At 39.8% G+C, this 21,794-nt stretch overlaps 1 protein-coding gene across 4 annotated transcripts; it reads left to right on the top strand.

The window, feature by feature from the left end:
- Positions 1 to 269: 269 nt before the first annotated feature.
- RBAK (RB associated KRAB zinc finger) lies at positions 270 to 21,309 on the top strand. 4 transcript variants are annotated; one of them, XM_074390682.1, is made up of 6 exons: positions 270 to 369; positions 2,160 to 2,271; positions 2,566 to 2,624; positions 10,067 to 10,193; positions 10,456 to 10,551; positions 15,275 to 21,309. In XM_074390682.1, the coding sequence occupies exons 3-6, from the start codon at positions 2,610 to 2,612 to the stop codon at positions 17,179 to 17,181; spliced, it is 2,145 nt and encodes a 714-aa protein (XP_074246783.1). In that variant the 5' UTR covers positions 270 to 369; positions 2,160 to 2,271; positions 2,566 to 2,609; the 3' UTR covers positions 17,182 to 21,309. The 4 variants fall into 4 exon arrangements, with proteins under 4 accessions (XP_074246783.1, XP_010343119.1, XP_074246784.1 ...); XM_010344817.3 differs by lacking the exon at positions 2,160 to 2,271; XM_074390683.1 differs by lacking the exon at positions 2,566 to 2,624.
- The last annotated feature ends 485 nt before the right edge of the window (positions 21,310 to 21,794 follow it).

The raw sequence follows: 21,794 nt of genomic DNA, 5'->3' as shown, positions 1-21,794 counted from the left end.
GGGACAGGATTCGCGCGGGCCAGGCAGAGGCTTGAGCGGGGAATCCGGAGCGCGAGCCCCCGGCGTCGGCAGCGGTGGGGCCAAAGGGGCCGGGCGGGAAGTGGCGGAGGTGGCGGCGGAGGCGAAGAGGCAGCGGGACCCGGGCCTGGCCCAGGATCCGCGGGACGGTGAGCCTCAGGGAGGCGGATCTAAGCCCCGGAAAGGACACCAGCCTGGATTTGTCCCGTAGGCCCGGCCCGGGCCCCTCGGGAGCAGAACGGCCTTGGTGAGGTGGCTGGAGGGAACCTCGCGAGCAGACCTGCACCGGCGACAGCAGCCCCGCCCGGGCCTCTCGGAAGCCGTGGGCAGAGGCTCCGGAGCCCCAGGAGGGTAGGTCGTGGGTTTTCGGGCCCGGAGCGAGAAAGGCCTGGGTGAAGTCACCGCGTGTGGGGCAGGGGGAGGGTTCCTCCGATCTGTTGCAGGAGAGACGGGTGTTTGGGTTTGAGGGCGGGATCTGGCTGCACGGAACAGGCGCTGCAAGGGAAGCCCTGGGAGGAGGAGGCTTAAGGGGGCGTGGACGGTGTCACCAGCCTCTGCTGCAGATGTTGTCTCCACTTGCACCTCACACGAACTGTACTTACTCCTCCTCTCCGAGCTCTTGATTGAGACCGTCTCTAAAGGTCCGTCAGCACCTCTGTTCTGCTGATTTCCCCCTTAGCTCTGCCCTGTAGAATCGTAGTCATGCAGGAACGGTCTGCAGGGATTATCTCTTGCTGCCTCAGTTTCTAGGAGAGGATACTGGGCCTTAGCAGGTGGGCGAATTGACTGGGTCGCTGGGTTTGTGGGTAGAGTTGCTCATAGTAGAACTCAGGAGTCTTTTTGTTTGTTTGAGACAGAGTCTTGCTCTTTTCCCCAGGCTGGAATGCAGTAGTGCGATCCCTGCTCACTGCAGCCTCCACCCTTGGCTTCAGGCAGTTCTCCTGCCTCACCCTCCCGAGTAGCTGGGATTAAAGGCGCGTGCCACCACACCTGGCTAATTTTCTATATTTTTCGTAGAGGCGGGGTTTCATCATGTTGGCCAGGCTGGTCTCGAACTCCTGATCTCATGATCTGCCCACCTCGGCCTCCCAAAGTGCTGGGATTACAGGTGTGAGCCACCGTGCCTGGCCGTACTTATGAGTCTTGTCTCCCAGGCCAGTATTCTTTCTCTTGTATCCTAGTATTTTTTAATTTATTTTCTTGAGAGGGAGTTTTGCTCTTGTTGCCGAGGCTGGAGTGCAATGGCGCGATCTTGGCTCACCACAACATCCGCCTCCTGGGTTCAAGTGATTCTCTTATCTCAGCCTCCTGAGTAGTTGGGATTACAGGCATCCGCCACCACGCCCGGGTAATTTTTTGTATTTTTTACTAGAGACAGGGTTTCTTCATGTTGGTCAGGCTGGTCTCCAATTCCCACTCTCAGGTGATCCACTCACCTCATTCTCCCAAAGTGCTGGGATTACAGGCATGAGCCACCGCACCCGGCCCCTAGTTTTCTTAATAAGAGATTGTTAGGTGCAGCAATAATCAAGTTCTGTTGGATAATTTAGAAACGAAACTGTGTTTTATACACATTAATTTCATTTCTAAGAGCTCACGTTCTCAATTCCTGTGGCTTCTTTCTTTGATTTTAAGCAATTTGAAGAGACAATAAGAAAACATGGGCCGGATGCAGTGGCTCACACCTGTAATCCCAGCACTTTGAGGGGCCAGGGCAGAATTATCCCTTGAGACCAGGAGTTGGAGACCAGCCTAGGCAACATAGGGAGACCTCAACTCTACAAAAAATATAAAAGTTGTCAGGCATGGTGGCATGCACCTGTGGTACTAACTACTCAGGAGGCTGAGGTGGGAAGATCTATGGAGCCCAGGAGGATGAGGGTGCAGTGAGCCATGAATGCACCACTGAACTCCAGCCTGGGTGGCAGAGTGAGATTCTGTCTCAAACAAACCACAAAATTCCTGAGCCATATAATGGAATTTTTTTTTCTTTTTGCACATTGTATTTGATGATGGCAGACTATTTGTAAAAGGAGTCATGCTACCCTTGAGAGTCTAACTCACCTAATTTACCACCTGATAATCTTAGAGTTACAAACTTATAAGTGCATGCTTCCCCCTTCACTCTTTTTTTGAGACAGTGTCTCTCGCCCAGTCTGGAGTGCAGCTTCGTGATATTGGCTCACTGCAACCTCCACCTCCCAGGTTCAAAGGATTGTTGTGCCTCAGCCTCCTGAGTAGCTCGGACCACAGGTGGGTGACACCACGCCTAGTTAATTTTTTGTATTTTTAAGTAGAGGCAGAGTTTCACCGTGTTGGCCAAAGCAGACAGATCATAGCTTATTCTCAAGGCCAGAATTGGAGACCAGCCTGACCAACATGGCAAAACCCTGTATCACTCTTTTAGGCCCTTCTCAGAGTTTTGCAGACTGAGTGTTCACAGGGTGTTAGCCTATTGAGCTTTCTTTTGTGGTTCTAACACAGGAGATTCCTGCTTTTGCAGGCCAGAGCCCTTAGGACTTCAATGACCTGCTTCTCTCCCTCTAGGTCTACCAGCCACAGTCTCTGCGCATTTCCGAGAGCAGCAGAAAATGAACAAATTGCAGGTGAGGTGTCCTGCTTATGTATATGTTCTTCTACTTTATTTTATGATGCATTTTAAGAGGTTCGTAAGGATTCACCCTTTTTTTTTTTTTTAATGAGATGGAGTCTTGTTCTGTTTTGATCGTGTTATACTGCAACCCCTGCCTCCTGGGTTCAAGCAATTCTCCTGCCTCAGCCTTCTGAGTAGCTGGGATTACAGGTGTGTGCCACCATGCTCGGCTAATTTTTTTATTTTTAGTAGAGACAGAATTTCACCACCATGTTGGCCAGGTTGGTCTTGAATTCCTGACCTCAGATGATCCTCCCGCCTTGGCCTCCCAAAGTGCTGAGAATTACAGGCGTGAGCCACTGCACCCAGCCAGGATTCATACTTTAAAATGGGAATGTGGAAATAGGTATTATCATGTAAAATATAGTGTGGCAGAGCAGCACCAAAAATGATTTGTGAAGCTCTTATGTGTGGGCATTATATTTTAAGGCTGTTGAACTTGACCAGCACCCAGGACTGATATTCTTGGCAGTTACCACAAAAGGAAAAGGAAAATGCCATCTGTATTAGTCCATTCTCATATTGCTATAAAGAAATAACTGAGACCGAGTAATTGATAAAAAAAAAAGAGGTTTGGCTGGGTGAGGTGGCTCACACTTGTAATCCCAGCCCTTTGGGAGGCTGAGCTGGGCGGATCACCTGAAGTTGGGAGTTAGAGACCAGCCTGACCAATATGGTGAAACCCCGTCTCCACTAAAAATAAAAAAAATTAGCCAGGTGTAGTTGTAGGTGCCTGTAATCTCAGCTACTTGGGAGGCTGAGGCAGGAGAATTGCTTGAACCCAGGAGGCAGACGTTGCAGTGAGCCGAGATCGTGCTGTTGTACTCCTGCCGGGGCGAAAGTGAGACTGTCTCAAAAAATTAAATTAAAAAAATTACATTAAAAAGAGGTTTAATTGGCTTATGCCTGCAGGCTTTAGAGTAGGAAGCATGGCTGGGGAGGCCTCAGGAAACTTATATTCATGGTGGAAGGCGAAGGGGAAGTAGGTACATCTTCCATCACCAGAGCAGGAGGAAGAGAGAAAAGGAGGTGCTACACACTTTTAAACAACCACATCTTGGGATAACTCACTCAGGATCAGGAGAACAGCACCAAAAAGGAAATTTCCCCTATGATCCAATCACCTCCCACCAGGCCCCACCTCCACCATTGGGGATTACAACTTGACATGTGATTTGGGCGGAGACACAAACTGAAACCATACCACCATCCATGACACTGCTTCCATTGAATATAAGAAGAAACCAATTTTGTTACTTGTGGATTTAAAGAGATGTATTCTCTTTGCCCAGGCTGGAGTGACAGCATTCTTTTCAATTGAACATTTTTTTTGGAAATCATTTCAAATTTTGAGAAAAATTGCAGGGATTTTACAAAGAAATTCCAGATACTTCCTTTTGTTCGGTTACTCCATTCGTAACATTTTCCCTTATCATTTATATGCATATGTTTGTTACCATATATATATATATATATATATATATATATATATATATATATGTTTTCTGAACTATTTGAGAGTGGGTGTATTTCATGTCCCTTTACCCTATAAAGTTTTGCCTTATACCTTATAAAATCAAGAACATTCTATTAAATATCCATAGCACAGTAATTGAATTCAGGAAATTTATCATTGATTCAATACTTTTATTTAAACTACAGTTCATTTTCCAGTTTCTCAATAATTTCCTATGTATTATTAATTTCTGATAGAAGAGTCAGTCTAGGACTATGAATTGCCTTTAACTTTCATGCTTTTTAAGTCTGTTTAATATGGATTTGTTCCTTGATGCTGTTATAATATTTGAAGGATACAGGCCAACGTGGTTTTTTGTTGTTGTTGTTGTTTTTGTTTTTTTGAGACAGAGTTTAGCTCTTGTTGCCCGGGCTGGAGTGCAGTGGCTCAGTCTTGGCTCACTGCAACCTCCATCTCCCAAGTTCAAGCAATTCTCCTGCCTCAGCCTCCAAAGTAGCTGGGACTAAAAGCGCACACCACCACACCTGGCTAATTTTTTGTATTTAGTAGAGACAGGGTTTCACCATGTTGGTCAAGCTGGTTTCAAATTCCTGACATCAGGTGATCCACCCACCTCAGCCTCCCAAAGTGCTCAGATTACAGGTGTGAGCCACTGTGCTCGACCCAGGCCAACAATTTTATGGAAGTCTTTAAATTTAGGTTTCCCTGATCTTTCTTCATGATTAGATTTAGATCATGAATTTTTGTCTAGAATATTACATGAAACCTCTTAAATTTATGACTCAGAATAGGGCCTGTTTTGGGAAAATTCCATGCACAAATGAGAAGATGGCTTGTTCTGCCCTGGTTGGGTGGAGTGTTTGATAAATGTTAATGAGATCAAGTTGGGTGGTTGTGTTGTTTAGGTGTACCATATCCTTGGCTGATTGTCTGCTTACTTGTATCAGTTGTTGGGGAGAGGGCATTGAAATCTCCTGCAATTGTGGTTCTGTTTCTCTTTGCAATTCTACCACTTTTTGCTTTATGTATTATCTTAGGTACATAAATATTCAAGATTATATAAAAAGGAAAAAAAAGAACAAAAAGCAAAAAAGGGGGGGAAATATTCCTCTTGACTAATTAACCATTTTGTAGAATGACTTCCTTATTCCTGGTAATATTCCATGCTTTGAAATGTACTTTGTTATTTATGTGGCTTTCTTTTGAGTGTATGCATGGTGTATCCTATTCCATCCTTTTACTTTTAACCTATTTGCATTTTTATAGCTAAAGGATTATTACTTGTAGGCAACAATATTTGGATCTTGCTTATTTTCTTCCAGTCTATGTTTGTCTTATAATTGGGGATATATAGACCATTTACATGTAATGTGATTATTGATGAAACTAGTTAGGTTAGAGTTCATTGTCTTTGTTTTCTTTTAGTCTCATCCTCTTTCTTTTTAAAATGCCTTTCTCTTCCTTCCTTTTTCATTAATTGAGAATTTTTTATGATTCTATTTTATATCTTTTATTGGGTTTTTAGCTGTCACACTTTTTTTAGTGAATTTGAATTTATAGTATGCAACCTTAATTATCATAGCTTATTCTCAAGTAATGTACCATTTTTTTAGAGTAGAAGAAGCTTACAGTAGCTTCTTGGTCTTTCTCCTCCTCTTGGTCTTTACACCATTGTTCATTTTACTTTTACAGGTGGTATCAATGCCACACACAAGCTATAACATTGTTATGTTAATTAAACAGTCAGTTATTTACTTTATTTATTTATTTAGAGACAGAGTCTTACTCTGTTGCCCAGGATGTAGTGCAGAGACACAATCTTGGCTCATTGCCACCTTTACCTCCTAGGTTCAAGCAGTTCTCCCACCTCAGCCTCCTGAGTAGCTGGGATTACAGGCACCACCATGTCCAGCTAAGTTTTGTATTTTTAGTAGAGACGAGGTTTTACCATGTTGGCCAGGCTGGTCTTGAACTCCTGATCTCAGGTGATCCACCCATCTGGGCCTCCCAAAGTGCTGCAATTACAGGCATGAGCCACTGCATCTGGCCCAGTTATCTTTTAAAGGGATCTAAGTAATGAGAGAAAATACACATTACCACTTCTGATACTCTTCATTCCTTTGTGTAAATCTAAATTTTTATCTGCTGTCATTTACTTCTGCCTGAAGGGCTTTCTTTAACTAGCTGATGAATTCTTGTATGTCTGCAAATGTCTTCATTGTGTCTTTGCTTTAAAAGGTATTTTTGCTGGATTTTTCTCCACAGTGCTTTAAATATGTTCCTATATTGTCTTCCTGCTTACATTTTTTTCTAAGAGAAATCTGATCTCATCCTCATCTTTGTTCCCCTGTATAAAACATTTCTTTTTTTTCTTCACCCCCTTATTGTTTTAAACTTTTTGTCACTAGTTTTGGGCAATTTGATTGTAATAGATCATGGTATCATTTTTTTCATGTTTCTGTTTTGGGGATCATTGAACTTCTTGGATCTCTTGGATTTATGGTTTCATCGCTTTAGGAACATTTTTATCATTATTTCTTAAACTACCCATCACCTCCCTCCATCAATTCTTGTTGCCTGTATATTAGGCCACTTGCAATTTTCCCACAACACACTGTTGGTCTTTATTTGCTTTTAATTCTTTTTTCTTTGTTTCATTTTATGTAGCTTCTGTTGCTGTCTTTATATTCAGTAATCTCTTTTTTCTGCGATGCTGTTAAACTTGTCCGTATAATTTTCATCTCAGATATTGTAGTTTCCATCTGTAGAAGGTTAGTGTGGATCTTTTTTATATCTTGCCTGTCTCAATTTGTTTGAACATTTGGAATAGAGTTATAAATTGTCTTAGTGCTCTCTGCCAGTTGTAAAGTCTGTGTCAATTCTGGGCCAGTTTTGATTGACTAGTTCTTTTCTTTCTTATGGGTTGTAATTTCCTCCCCGTTTTCCCATCTCGCAACTCTTTCTCCTTAGGTCTGCCTCTGTTCTTCCCGGCTCTGTGGCCTGGAAGTGTGCAAGGCAGAAGTTGTATGGTTCACCTTGTTTATTTCCCATCTTTCTTAGGTAGCTCTGCTGCCTGATAATCAGTGCCTTGAAAACCATTTTTTCAGATATGTTGTCCGTTTTGTTTCTTTGTTTTTTATTTTGTTGTTGTAGTTCTTGTGTGCTGTTTCAGGTTGGAGGGTATGTCCAGTACCTGTTAGTTTATCACAACTGAGGGCAGAAGTCCTAACGTCTCTCTGTATATGTTTTTTCTAATATATATATTTTCTAATATATATATTTTTTCCTTTGTAGAGACAGGGTCTTGCTATGTTGCCAAGACTAGTCTCAAAACTCCTGGCCTCAAGCGATCCTTCTGCCTCAGCTTTCCAAAGTGCTGGGATTACTGGCATGAGCCCCTACACCTGACCTGGATACAGTTTTATTCATGTCCAAATGGTTTTTTTCCCCTAACTGTTTTTTATTTTCTCCTACCTTGTGTGAACTATAATGTCAGCTGGTCTTGTTCCAGGAAAAAGCTTTTTGCTATTTTTCTTGGAATCACATATTTATAAAGTAATTTAGGATAACTGATATCTTGGTATTATTAAATTGATCTTAATGACACAGCTAATTTTGGGGGGGATCTTTAGTAGAGATGGGGTTTCACCATGTTGACCAGGCTGGTCTCAAACTCCTGACCTAAGTGATCTGCCTGCCTTGGCCTCCCAAAATGGTGGGATTACTTTGGGATCCCACGCATGACCACTTTTTTTCTTAGTTATATTCCTCTGATTGTTTTCTCTTCTCTAATTGTAGATAATGAGCATTTTATTAGTATCTTGTTCTTGATATTAGTGGGAAGGTATGTAGTTTTTCCTTGCTAAGTAAAATCCTGACTTTTTGGACTGAGAAGACTGAGGCATAAGAGTGTGTGTGTGTGTGTGTGTGTGTGTGTGTGTGTGTATATATGTGTGTAAACTTAAACTGTACATATGTGCTTGTATGTAATTGAAATACATATGTCACATATATATCATACATAGTATTGCATATGAGGGTGTAATATTTATATTTGTACATATATATATATATTAGTGATGTTAATGAAGTATCCATCAGTTCCCATTTTCTCCAGTTTTTTTTAAATCAGCTTTTTCTGTCAAACTTTTTCAAGTATCTTCACAGATACAAGATTTTTCTTACTTGCTCTGTTATAATGGCATATCATATTAATAGATTTCCAAATGTTAAACTAGTCTGTATTCTTGGAATAAGACCCATTTGGCTGTTGTATATTATGTTTTTAATCTGGTACTGGATTTTGTTCAGTTATGTTTTATTTTGGGCATTTGTATTGATGTAAGTGCTATTGGCATGTAATTTTTTGTTATTTATTGGTTGATCAGTCTTCTAACCCCTGCCACCTCCTTGCCTTCTGGACTAACAACCCAGAAAGTTATTACTCTCTCTTGGTGATTTTATCAGCTCCTATGGCCTGCCTGTGAATAAGTGTGGATGTTCTACTTTAGTTTCTCAGCCCACCAGCCTAGCAGCTCTGCCTCTGCTATCTCTTGGGATCTACATGGTCTTAGGTATATCACTGGGTTTGAACCCTTTGTTGATAATGTTCTTTATAAATAATAGAATAATGCAACATTCCCTCCCTCCTTATCCTTATTGGGCACTTCCTTCTTCTAAACTACACGTTTGGGCAGGACACGCTGACTGAAGCCTGTAACTCCAACACTTTGGGAGGCCAAGGCAGGTGGATTGCTGGAGCCCAGTTTTACATTTTTCTTTTCTTTTCTTTTTTTTTTTTTTTTTTTTTTTTTGTGAGACAGGGTCTCGCTCTGTTGCCTAGGCTGGAGTGCAGTGGTGCAATCATAGCTCACTGCAGCCTTGACCTTCCTCAAGCGATCCTCCTGTCTTAGCCTCTTGGGTAGTTGGAACTATAGGCATATGCCATGATGCCCAGCCAATTTTTTTTTAAATTTATTTTTAGTAGAGGTGAGGTCTTACTCTGTTGCCTAGGCTGGTCTCAAGCTCCTGAGCTCAAACAATCTTCCCATCTTGGCCTCCCAAAGTGCTGGGATTATAAGCATGAACCACCATGCCAGCCCCAACCTCTTAAAAATTGAAGCTGCTTCATTTTTGCCATTGGTACTTTTTACACCTCATCATATTCTTCCCCTTCATCCCATAGAATACATAATTCATCTTTAACGACTTCAGGTTAACTGAGTCTGTGAAGCCTAATCTAATGGCATAAAGTTAAAATAATTTGATTCTCTTTTGTTAAATCATTCTGCCCCTTGCCTACATTACTCTAATAACAGCTTTGGACATTCTTTCATTTAATGAATATTCATTGCTGCAAGAATGAGGTGTTTAAGATAAAACTCAGCCATGCAAATAGCCAGAAGCCACTGGTTGTGAGAATAAAAGAGCCAAAGGAATGAGGAGCTGAAACAGGGTGAGAGCCCCAGAGCAGCCAGTTAGGAAGAAGAAGACCTGGAACTGAGTGGTGGGCATTCCAACCTGAAGAGGTCCAGGAGAAGGGGCAAGTCTGGCAGCAAAGGAGACTGAAAGAAGTGACAAGGAGTAAAATGCTTATGTTTGTTTACGTGTTTATCTCCTTATCAGGTTGCCAGCTTTTTGAGAGCAGTCATGGTGTTTCACTCATCTTATATCCCCAAAACTCAGTTCAGTTGCAAAATAAGAACTCAGTTGTGTTTTGAGTTTTTATTTTTGTGGGGTTTTTTATGTATATATATTAAGGACCTCAAGGAATATGCGTTTCTAATATGATTTTGCTTCCACAGTCTGTAACATAAGAGATATAATGTTCATGGTTAACTTTACCAGCGAGCTTTGTAAAATGTTATCGCCCTATTTCTTTTCCACATCTCCCAATTCTGATCATGTTGCCATTACAGGGGCCAGTGTCATTCAAAGACGTGGCAGTGGACTTCACCCAGGAGGAGTGGCAGCAACTGGACCCTGATGAGAAGATAACATACAGGGATGTGATGCTGGAGAACTATAGCCATCTTGTTTCTGTGGGTGAGGATAGCTTTCTTTCTAAATGCTTTCAGTTGAATGGGGTTTTATCCTTAAGTTTGAGGAAATAAGTGATGACACCATTTAATTATTTGTGGGCACTAGCTGGAGTGTGTATATTATTATTCATTGAAAGGTTCTAACTTTGATAAGGTAAAAAATGGGGCACTTCTGTTATGCAGCTTATGAGGTGGCACCATCTTGTATTTGAGAGATTCTGAAGCCAAGCAACTTGTCCAAGTTATTCTTCTTTTCCCATTAACAGGATGTGATATCACCAAGCCAAATGTCATCATTAAGTTGGAGAAGGGAGAAGAGCCATGGATAATGGAAGATGAATTTCCATGTCAGCATAATCCAGGTAAGTTAGTAGAGTATCACATGTTAAAAAATGCTCATCACAGACCTTTGGGAGTGACTAAAGACTGTTGTTTATATGTATTCAGTACCCCAAGTAACACCTCGCAACACCCAAATACCACGTTCCTTCCAGCACACATACATGAACTCTTTTGTTGATTTTATGTTTGATGTATACTGGTAGGGCTTTTTTCATTCTAACCTGTACTGGGGACCCATTAACTTCCTCTTTCTCGAGCATTATCAGTAACTTACTCCCTCACCATTACAGAATTGTTGTGGGTTTTTTTTTTTTAGATGGAGTCTTGTTTTGTTGCCTAGGCTGGAGCGCAGTGGTACTATCTTGGCTCCCTGCAACCACCACCTCCCAGGTTCAAGCAATTCTTCTGCCTCAGCCTCCCGAGTAGCTGGGATTACAGGCGCATGCCACCATGCATGGGTAGTTTTTGTGTTTTTAGTAGAGACAGGGCTTTACCATGTTGGCCAGTCTGGTCTTGAACTCCTGACCTCAGGTGATCCACCCACCTTGGCCTCCCAAAGTGCTGGGATTACAGGCGTGAGCCACTGCACCTGGCCCCCTTCAGTTGTGGTTAAAAAGCATGTAACAGGCCAGGCACGGTGGCTTACGCCTGTAATCCCAGCACTTTGGGAAGCCGAAAAGGGTGGATTACCTAAGGTCAGAAGTGTGAGACCAGCCTGGCCAACATGGTGAAACCCCATCTCTACTAAAAATACAAAAATTAGCCAGGTATGGTGGCATGTTCCTGTAATCTCAGCTACTTGAGAAGTTGGGGCAGGAGAATTGCTCTAACTCTGGAGGTGGAGGTTGCAGTGAGCTGAGATTGCACCATTGCATTCCAGCCTGGGCAACAAGAGCAAAACTCCATCTCAAAAAAAAAAAGTAACATACAATTTACCATCTTAACCCTTTTTAAGTGTACAGTAATGTTAACTGTATTTACGTTGTTGAGCAATAAACTTTAGAACTTTATCCTTTACATTTGAACTTTAAGGTTAACTCTTTGAAGTTTTCTTCATGATTCATTGACCACTCCAGTCTTTCTTTTCTCTTGATATCTATTCCACTTAGTGATTGTTACCACAGAAAGTTGGATATGATTATATACTCTGATATGATTATACACTCTGATAGGATTATATGCTCTAAGATTATATGCTCTGATTAGATTATGTGCTCTGATAGGAGTGTGAGCTCTGTGATTATATGCTCTGAGATGATATGCCCTGATAGATTATATGCTCTGTGATTCTGTGCTTTGATAGCATTATATGCTCTAAATGTTATGTTCTGATAGGAGTGTATGCCCTGATAGGAGTGTATGCTCTGTGATTACATCCTCTGATGGAAGTATATACTCTAGGCCTGGTGCGGTGGCTCATGCCTGTAATCCCAGCACTTTGGGAGACTGAAGTAGGAGGATCACAAGGTCAGGAGTTCCAAGAGCAGCCTGACCAACATGGTGAAACCCTGTCTCTACTAAAAATACAAAAATTAGCCAGGCATGGTAGCTTGCCTGTAATCCCAGCTACTCAGGAGGCTGAGGCCAGAGAATCACTTGAACCCATGAGGCGGAGGTTGCAGTAAGTGGAGATTGCACCATTACACTCCAGCCTGGGTGACAGAGCAAGACTCCATCTCAAAAAAAAAAAAAAAAAAAAAAAAAGAAATATATGCTGTATGATTCTATGCTCTATTAGGATTATATGCACTGAATACAAGCTCTGATAGGAGTGTATGCTCTGTGATTATATGCTCTGATAGGAGTGTATGCTCTGTGATTATATGCTGTGATAGGAGTATATGCTCTATGATTATGTGCTCTGATAGGTGTATATGCTCTGTGATTATACACTTGACAGGAGTATATGCTCTGTGATTATACACTTGATAGGAGTATATGTTCTATGATTATATGCTTGACAGGAGTATATGCTCTGTGATTATATGCTCTGACAGGAATATATGCTCTGATTATACGCTTGATAAGAGTATATGTCCTGCGATCATACGCTCTGATAGGAGTATATGCCCTGTGATCATATGCTCTGATAGGAGTATATTGCTCTGCGATCATACGCTCTGATAGGAGTATATGCTCTGTGATTATATGCTTTGATAGGAGTATATACTCTATGATTAGAATATATACTAGAGTGTATACTCTGATAGTTAGTTGCATATATTTGTTGCTTCAGTTTCATCTACCTGAATTATTATCCTCCAAAGAGGAAAGACCTTTGTACTCTTCTTGCTTTGATAGGCAACATACAGTAGGCATTCAATAGGATTTTATTGACTTACAAGGAGCTAGGTAATGAAAGATCTTTATCATTAATCCATTGAGAGATCATTTATTCTGAACTGTAGTTTCTGATAAAACAGATAGGGGTTAGATTATAACCTGTAAGCACCATTCAGATTAGGAACTATTTTAATTTCTGTTCAGAGAGATTCAAAGAAAATATGAATACTTTCCAAGGGCATAGGTTTTGGTTAGGAAATGAGATTACAGCTGCATGAATTACTTTAAAATTCAGCTTTTACATGAAATATTTAGACCCCAGTGCACATTGTCCAACTTTATGTAAAAGCTATTTTAAAATGTAAGGGAAAGACATTCAGTGAACTAGGAAGAGATCTGATAAATTTCTTGAAGCTTCCCTGAAAGCATAGATAAGTTTTGAGTATAGCCAATGCCAGAAGTCAAATTGAGTGGGGAAGATTATGAGCACAGACTTGTGGTTGAGAATGAGCAAGGCATAGCCTAGGCTTCCAGAAGCAGAAGATGTCGTTGGCAGATTAGTGCACTGCTAGCTTGGATAAATATTTTGAATCCAAATAGTGAAAAATATTAATAACCTTTCTGTTTCTTCTGTTGGTGTTTGGGTTGCTTGAGCTCAGGGATGTTGTAGATTTCTGAGCAGAGTACTGTCAGGGTTGCATTGCATGTGGGTGATAGCAGCTAACAACAGTTTTGTGGATCCAAAAATTTGTAAGATACATAAAAATAAAAGTTAACATTGTAGGGGCAGCTTTAGGAATCCGAGGTATAAGATTTTCCACCAAATGAAACCCAGGTGTTTGGGAACTCTTGTTTGTACTCAGAATTAAGTAAAATAATTACACAGAGACATGACTCATTTTAGGAAATTTAAGTCAGCAAATTGAAAGAAAATTAATGGCTCAACTTAATGAGCATTTGTTTTATGTTATAAACTGTTCTAAGCAGTTTATTTGTACTAATTCAGTCCTTTGACGGTGCCTATGATTTAGGCACTTGCATTCACATTTCAGATGAGTGAAACTGCATCACAGTTACGTAACTTGACTAAGGCGTCTTAGCTAGTAAATTGTTGGAGGTTTGAACTGAGGTGTCCTGCACTGGTGTTGATGCACTTAACCACTGTGCTATATTGTGCAAGCAGGGAAAGTAGAATTTAATGGCTAAGAAGGTTAGCTAGTATTAAATAAGACTTTCAAAACACTTCAAAGATCTGATCCTGGGTTTTTTGCTTTGTTTTATTTATCTTTTTTCTTTTTTTTTAAGTAGAGACAGGGTTTTACCATGTTGCTCAGGCTGGTCTGAAAATCTGGAGCTCAGGCAATTCACTGGCCTTGGCCTCCCAAAGTGCTAGGATTACAGGCATGAGCCACCATGCCCAGCATGATCTTGTTTTTAAGATACCTTGCCCTGGCTCACACCTGTAATCCCAGCACTTTGGGAGACCAAGGCAGGTGAATCACCTGAGGTCAGAAGTTCAAAACCAGACTGGGCAACATGGTGAAATCCCATCTCTATTAAAAATACAAAAATTAACTAGACATGGTAGCATGTGCCTGTAATCCCAGCTACTTGGGAGGGTGAGGCAGGAGAATCTCTTGAGCCTGGGAGGTGGTGGAGCTTGCAGTGAGCCAAGATTGTGCCATTGTACTCCAGCCTGTGTGACAGAGCAAGATTTTGTCTCAAAAAAACAAAACAAAACAAAACAAAAACAAAAACCTTGCTCTCTGGTCTTTTATTTCTTTTGGACAGTCATGTGCCTGGATCTCTCCTCCAGTTGAATGTGAATCCCCTTTGTAAACATGAAGAAATCAGAGCATTTAGAATGTTTAATTGCATTTGTATGCAGAATAATGATGCATGGATTTTGCAAGGGTCTCAGCTAGTGGGGATGCTGCCATTGTAGTCTTGATATGAAGTGATATCTTGCAGTTTAATACAGAAAGTGTAACAGATTTCTCCCAAATACAATCCATAATGGAGTCTTTGCATATAGACGCAGTAACTGCTTTTGTTCCCACTGATCCCATCTGCCCTGAGTCCTCCCATCTTTGCCTGGATCTGGCACTCTTTCAGTCACTTCTCTGCTCATCATTTATTGGTTTTATTTCATCTTTTCTACCAGAGTTTGAAACATAATATTTGTAAAGTGACAAAGTTACTTGTATTCAATATGAATTACTCTTCCATCTTCCACTACTATTTCATCTTTATTCTTTCACCACCCCTGTTAATGTGTGTGTGTTTATGTTTTGTATTAGAAAGCAAAGGAAAAAGAGAACTATGTGTTTGTAATTGTTATTTGTGGAGATTGGCTCTGATGCCAGAGTCAACCCCACTTTTGGGGCTCTTGAATACCTGTACCTTTCCATAGCTAATGTGTTCAGATTTACAGTTTGTTTACTTTTTTGTCCGTTTTAGAAGTCTGGAAAGTTGATGACCTAATAGAGAGAATCCAAGAAGATGAAGACAAACATTCAAGGCCAGCTGTTTGTATCGACAACAAAACCCTGACTGAAGAGAAAGAGAATACATTTGGTCAAACCTATGTGGAAACAAGCCTTGTTCCTTCAAGCATAATAGCTCATAATTGTGTCTCTTGTGGAAAGAATTTAGAATCTATTTCAGAATTAATTAGTAGTGATGGAAGCTATGCCAGGACAAAACCTGATGAGTGTCATGAATGTGAGAAAACATATGGAGAGAAAACATATGAATTTAATCAAAATGGGGATACTTGTTCTCAAAGTAAAGAAAATATTCTTCAGAAAATTAATATTTTGGAGAAACCCTTTGAGTATAGTGAATGCATGGAAGCCTTAGACAATGAAGCTGTTTTTATTGCTCATAAGAGAGCTTACATAGGGGAGAAGCCCTATGAGTGGAATGATTCTGGACCAGATTTCATGCAGATGTCAAATTTTAGTGCATATCAGAGAACACAAATGGAAATGAAGCCCTTTGAATGCAGTGAATGTGGAAAATCCTTCTGTAAAAAGTCAAAATTCATCATTCATCAGAGAGCTCACACAGGAGAGAAACCTTATGAATGTAATGTATGTGGAAAATCCTTCAGCCAAAAGGGAACCCTCACTGTACATCGGAGATCACACTTAGAGGAGAAGCCCTATAAATGTAATGAATGTGGGAAAACATTTTGTCAGAAATTACACCTTACTCAACACCTAAGAACTCATTCAGGAGAGAAACCCTACGAATGTAGCGAATGCGGGAAAACCTTCTGCCAAAAGACACATCTCACCCTACACCAGAGAAATCATTCAGGAGAGAGGCCCTATCCATGTAATGAATGTGGGAAATCCTTCTCCCGCAAGTCCGCACTCAGTGACCATCAGAGAACTCACACAGGGGAGAAACTTTATAAATGTAATGAATGTGGTAAATCCTACTACCGAAAGTCTACCCTGATTACACATCAGAGAACACACACAGGAGAGAAGCCCTATCAGTGTAGTGAGTGTGGGAAATTCTTTTCTCGGGTGTCATACCTCACTATACATTATAGAAGTCATTTAGAAGAGAAACCCTATGAATGTAATGAATGTGGCAAAACCTTCAATTTAAATTCAGCCTTCCTTAGACATCGGAAAGTACACACAGAAGAGAAATCTTATGAATGCAGTGAATGTGGAAAGTTCTCTGAGTTGTCGTATCTCACCGACCATCATACAGCTCATTTGGGAGAGAAACCCTATGAATGTAATGAATGTGGGAAAACATTCCTAGTAAATTCAGCCTTCGATGGGCACCAGTCGCTTCCAAAAGGGGAGAAATCCTATGAATGTAATATATGTGGAAAGTTATTCTCTGAGTTGTCATACTATACTGAACATTATAGAAGTCATTCTGAAGAGAAACCTTATGGATGTAGTGAATGTGGGAAAACCTTTTCCCATAATTCATCCCTCTTTAGACATCAAAGAGTACACACAGGTGAGAAACCCTATGAATGTTACGAATGTGGAAAATTCTTCTCTCAGAAATCATATCTCACTATACATCATCGAATTCATTCAGGAGAGAAACCCTATGAATGTAGTAAATGTGGAAAAGTCTTCTCTCGGATGTCAAACCTCACCGTCCACTACAGAAGCCATTCAGGAGAGAAACCCTATGAATGTAATGAATGTGGGAAAGTCTTTTCTCAGAAATCATACCTCACTGTACACTATAGAACTCATTCAGGAGAGAAACCCTATGAATGTAATGAATGTGGGAAAAAATTCCACCACAGATCAGCCTTCAATAGCCATCAGAGAATTCATAGAAGAGGAAATATGAATGTACTTGATGTAGAAAATCTCTGAAGTCAGATCTCAATTTTTAGAAAATCCTCTGAATAGGATGAATATGGGAAATCCAATAGGAAGTCAAAGAGTTTATCTGAGAGTTCATGTTCCTGAATGGTGAGAAGCATTTAGGTGTTAGATTCTTTTTAATCTGAATTTTCACAGAGAAGAATCCCTAAGAATGTAAGAAGAAGCAAAGCCTTCAGCAACAACATATGACTCATTGGACACTAGATAATTTATGCAGGAGTGAAGTTTTATAAATATTTAATATTTATTTTGGATTCACATTGTATTTACATATCAGGGAATCATACAAAGGCAAAATCTGTCAATATGGTGAATGTGGAAAATATATTGTCTTGGAAATTGTTCTGCTAGAAGCCATATTTCTGATGTAAAATCAGGTGTTTATAGGAAAGATCCCAGAGACTGTAAGTTCTGAATAAACCTTCATTGCATAAAATGAAGTTTTTAAATTATCAGGAGTTGATTATGAGGACAGTAGCATTAAATAAGTATATGGCCATTTTTTACCATGTTTTAAAAATGCAATCTAATGGTAACTATGCAAGTTTGGATTTGGATGACTTACAAAAAGGCAGTTTTCTTATTTGAGTGTTAGGATGACAACGTGTACTGAGGACATATTATTATTGAGATAATATTTAATAGTTATAAAATGGTAAAGTGCATAATTTTCTATTTAGAGGAATTTACAAATAGGTTTTTAACAGATGCCTCAATAGTAGAGGAGACAGTGGTTTTGTAAAGTTTTCAACTGCATCTGAGCAAGATGAGATTTTTCAAAAGCCTATTTTGTTAAACTGTACATAATTTGGAACTGTTTAAGTCTACTTCAGTGAAAGAGAACAAACATACTGCCCATACTCTAAAATATCCCCAGCTCTCACGCCACCACCCTTTTTAATCCATAGGTTTGAATGTGCCTAGTGCCAATATTTTGTAATTCTGAAATTTTATTCAGAAACTTCTATTTGATATAAATACAATATCATAGTTTTGTACATTCCCCTTATTCCCAGTATTTTAGAACAAATTAATTCAAGTTTCTAGCAATTTTTTTTTTGTCAATTAATGTCCTCCATTTCTTGCTGGAAAAGTTTAGGTACCTACTGCTTCTTCACATGACGTGGGAAAATTGTGATTAGTCAAAATGATGATGATTTCATTCTCTTTGCCAGTAACTTGTTTTATAGTGGTCATATGATCTGAACTGGGCAGACAAAACAAAGATGGGTTTGTTCTGAAAAAAGGTAATATGGTAATTAGATAGGTTGTCTTCCAGAAATGCAAAGGTGGCTTAATATTCAAAAATCAGTTGCTATTATACACCACCTGTAGAAAAGTAATCTGGCATGCAGAATATTCGTGTGTTAAAATTGATGTTCATATGATACTAGCAAATGATGGATAGAAAGGGACTTACTTAATTTCATAAAGAGACTTAAACTACAACAAACAGTATGCTTAATAATTATATAGTGATTTCTCCCAAGATTATGAAAATAGACAAGGATATCCACTGTCACTGATTTATTCAACATTGTTCAGAAGGACCTAACCAGAAAACTAATGCAAGAAAAACAAAAGGCATAAAGATTAGAAAAGAAGTAAAACAAGCTGGGCACAGTGGCTCACGCCTGTAATCCCAGCACTTTGGGAGGCTGAGGTGGGCAGATCATGAGGTCAGAAGTTCAAGAGCAGCCTGGCCAACATGGTGAAACCCCAGCTCTACTAAAAATACAAAAAATCAGCTGAGCATGGTGGCGAATGCCTGTAGTCCCAGCTACTCAAGAGTCTGAGGCAAAAGAATTGCTTGAACTGGGAGGTGGAGGTTGCAGTGAGCCAAGATGGTGCCACTGCACTCCAGCCTGGGCTACAGAGCAAGGCTCTATCTCAGAAAAAGAAAAGGTAAAACTTTAAAAAGAAAAAGAATGAAAACCTTTATTTGCAGATGTCATCAGTAAATTTGATAAGTTCCCTGCATAAAAGTTAAGCAAAAGGCATTTTATAATACACCAGAGAAAACATGGAAAAGGAAATTTTGAAAAGCAATACCACTTAAAAGATCCTCAAGTGCCTAGGAGAAAAAATTAGCTAATATGCTTTAAAGGACCGTATCCGGAAAAGAAAATTACAAAGGAGAGAGAGGGATAGGATTCCAGAACAATCTCAAAACAATGTTGCTTTTTCCTAAATTCATTGAACCTTAATGAAGTCCTAGCAAGTTCTTTAATGTAAATTAACAAGCTAATTCTAGAATTCATGTTCATATTCAAAAGGTCAATCAATAATTGTCAAGGCTATCTTGTAGAATGGTCAGAGAGGATTGAAATTCCCAAATATCAAGACCTGTTACAAAGCCATAGAAATTACAATGGTGTGATTTTGGCACAAGGATGAACAAATTGACCAGTGGAACAGCATAAGGATTCATAAATAGACCCACATGTATACCGTCACGTGACTTTTGACAACAGTGACATCAAAGTGTAGTGGGGGGAAAGGTCTTTTTTCCCAGTAAATGTACTTCGCCAATTACATTTTGTAATTTAATAAGTCAGTTGGAGGTGGATTGCAGATCTGAATATTAAATGTGAAATAAAGCTTTACAAAGAGATCTTAGGACAGTTTGTAACCTTGGAGTGAGCAAAGTTTTATTGAGACCCCAAAACTAGCCCATAAAATTAGAACTTAATATTAAATTTCAGAACTTCTATTTACCAGAAAGACCACCAGTAAGAAAGTGAACAGGAAACCATGGCGAGAAGATACTTGCAGTTCATATATGTGACAACAGAACTGAGTTTAGCAAAAGTGTTGGCAAACGTTTTAGCAAGGCACCAGGTGGTAAAAATTTTTGGCTTTGTCACAACTGCTCATCTTTGCTACTGTGTGAAAGCGTCCATACACAATGCATTAAAAAAAAAAAAAAAAGCGTGGCTGCTTCCCAGTAAAACTTCACAAACACAAGTGGCAGTCTGAATTTGGACTGATAGTTTTCTGGTCCCTGATCTAGATTATGTAAAGAGGACCTGCAAGTCAACAAGGGGGAAAATGGAAAAAGCAAAAGACTATAGAGGATGTCCACTCACTTTAAAGGATATCCAGATGGCCAATAAACATGGAAAGATGTGTTAACTTTATTAGTATAGAGAAGTGCAAAATTCAAACACCATGTAGTACTGCCCATCCATGGAAATGGTTAAAATGAAAAGCATGAAAAAGCATCACGTTTTGGCAAGGATCTAAGCAAGAGGAACTGTCCACTACTGGTGGAATTGCTAATCGATAAAACCATTTTTGAAAGCTGGCATTTAAAACCAAGCATGTGTACACCCTTTTACCCAAGCCCAGCAAAAAATGCATGTCTCTCCACCAAAGGACATGCACTAAAATATAGCATAAATGGCACAAAACAGAACTATCTTAAGGCACATGTGCAATAGAATGAATGAACAAGTGGCACATTTCTACGGAATACTGTAAAAAGTGAGCATGAATGAACTCTTAACTCTGTGCAATAACGTAGCTGAATTTGACAAACCTTGCTGAATGAAAGACTCCAGACATGAAAGCTAACATGCTGTCTGATTCCTTCTATATAAATTATAAAGACGGGCAAAACTTGTCTATGCAGTAGGAAATTAGGATAACAGCCTTGGCCAAGGCTGAAGGGGGACATTTATCTGGTGCTGGGAATCATCTGTTTCTAAACCTGGGTGCTAAATAAATGAGTGTGTTCTGAGCTGTACACTTAAGATATATGTATTTTTTTCTGCATGTGTGTTATATTTTCCATAAAAGTTTTCTCAAATCACAAATGGCTAACATTTGTGTTGTTCATCCCTCTAATCATATTTTTCTAGATGTGTAAGAATATGCTGCATAACAGGAATTAGATGGTAGATTTTGCATAATTCTGTGCAGGAAATACATATTTATAGTAGTTTTAATGGCAACTACTAAGATTTCCTGCGCTGACTTTAAAGCTTAGCATAATGTATATTTTAAGTGAAATATTTGAAAAGGTTAAAGAGTCGTTACATACTTTATCATCTTACACTTCTGCATACATAAATGGGTCTGAACTGCCTCTTCAATAAAGAAGCTAATGTGTAACATTTCATATTTCCCTAAACAAATTGTTTGCCGCATTTCTGAACTTGGGATTCATCTTAACTTTTACCATAGAGGTGACCTTTCTTGGCCGTAAATAAATGGTGAGTTTGAGTTGATGGAAACTTATTTTAAAAGTATTCAGCTAACCCTTTCAGCAAATGTCAGATACACAGTTAACAGCACAGATGTGAGTGAGTGAAAGAAACGGGTCACCAAGAGTTTGCACCATTTAAAAAAGCACTTTGGGTGGGGGCAGGGTAAGCTTTTAAAAGCACAGCAAGGAGGACATGACATTGGATGGCATAGACTATGTGTGCCTCATTTTTTTTTTTTCTGGAGCATTTGTTTTTTCTTTTATTTTTTGAGTCAGGGTCTCACCACAGCCTGCAGTGCAGTGGTGCAATCACTGGGAGTTCGGTGGGACTTGTGGGGTGTGACTCCCCCACAGTGGCTCACTTTGCTCTCTCAGTCCTCTGGGCAGAACC

The sequence above is a fragment of the Saimiri boliviensis genome, chromosome 20 (assembly GCF_048565385.1).
Source record: "Saimiri boliviensis isolate mSaiBol1 chromosome 20, mSaiBol1.pri, whole genome shotgun sequence".
In the NCBI taxonomy this organism is placed as follows: domain Eukaryota; kingdom Metazoa; phylum Chordata; class Mammalia; order Primates; family Cebidae; genus Saimiri; species Saimiri boliviensis.
Note: the sequence above shows the minus strand (reverse complement) of the source record. Positions and strands in the feature narration are given on the sequence as shown.